Here is an 847-nt window from a genome sequence, read left to right as displayed (position 1 = left end):
GATGCTGCTAACAACTTCGCCAGAGGCCATTACACTGGTGAGAATCCGTTTCTTGTTTTCTTAGGGATTCTTGAAAAATTGGATGCTTTTAATGTTTTATGTGATTGCAGTTGGGAAGGAGATTGTTGACCTCTGCCTTGACCGTGTGAGGAAGCTTGCGGATAACTGTACTGGCTTACAAGGCTTCTTGGTTTTTAATGCTGTTGGTGGTGGTACTGGCTCTGGTTTGGGGTCTCTGTTGCTAGAACGTTTGTCTGTTGATTATGGAAAAAAATCTAAGCTTGGCTTCACCATATACCCTTCTCCTCAGGTACTTAATCTCATTGAATGTTTCTTTTAGTTGTTGAGTCTACTTTGGTTATGATGCATTGCCTTTTTGATCTCAGGTTTCTACTGCTGTTGTTGAGCCTTACAACAGTGTTCTTTCAACTCATTCCCTTCTTGAACACACCGATGTAGCTGTCCTCTTGGATAACGAAGCCATCTATGATATTTGCCGCAGATCCCTAGATATCGAAAGGCCTACCTACACGAACCTCAACAGGTTGATATCTCAGATCATCTCATCCTTGACAACGTCGTTGAGGTTTGACGGAGCCATCAATGTGGATATCACCGAGTTCCAGACCAACCTTGTCCCTTATCCCCGTATCCATTTCATGCTGTCGTCTTACGCTCCGGTCATCTCGGCAGCAAAGGCTTACCATGAGCAGCTATCGGTCCCTGAGATCACTAACGCCGTGTTTGAGCCAGCTAGCATGATGGCCAAGTGTGACCCGAGGCATGGGAAATACATGGCTTGTTGTTTGATGTACCGTGGAGATGTTGTTCCTAAAGATGTTAATGC

General features: G+C 44.9%; 1 protein-coding gene across 1 annotated transcript; it reads left to right on the top strand.

The window, feature by feature from the left end:
* Positions 1–3: 3 nt before the first annotated feature.
* On the top strand, positions 4–842 carry LOC106322046 (tubulin alpha-3 chain-like; the record flags this gene model as incomplete). Its single annotated transcript, XM_013760234.1, has 3 exons — positions 4–37; positions 111–310; positions 387–842. Coding segments are annotated over 3 exons (690 nt in total), but the record flags the coding sequence as incomplete, so codon positions are not given.
* Positions 843–847: the final 5 nt, after the last annotated feature.

Source organism: Brassica oleracea, unplaced genomic scaffold (assembly GCF_000695525.1).
Source record: "Brassica oleracea var. oleracea cultivar TO1000 unplaced genomic scaffold, BOL UnpScaffold05435, whole genome shotgun sequence".
Classification (NCBI taxonomy): domain Eukaryota; kingdom Viridiplantae; phylum Streptophyta; class Magnoliopsida; order Brassicales; family Brassicaceae; genus Brassica; species Brassica oleracea.
Note: the sequence above shows the minus strand (reverse complement) of the source record. Positions and strands in the feature narration are given on the sequence as shown.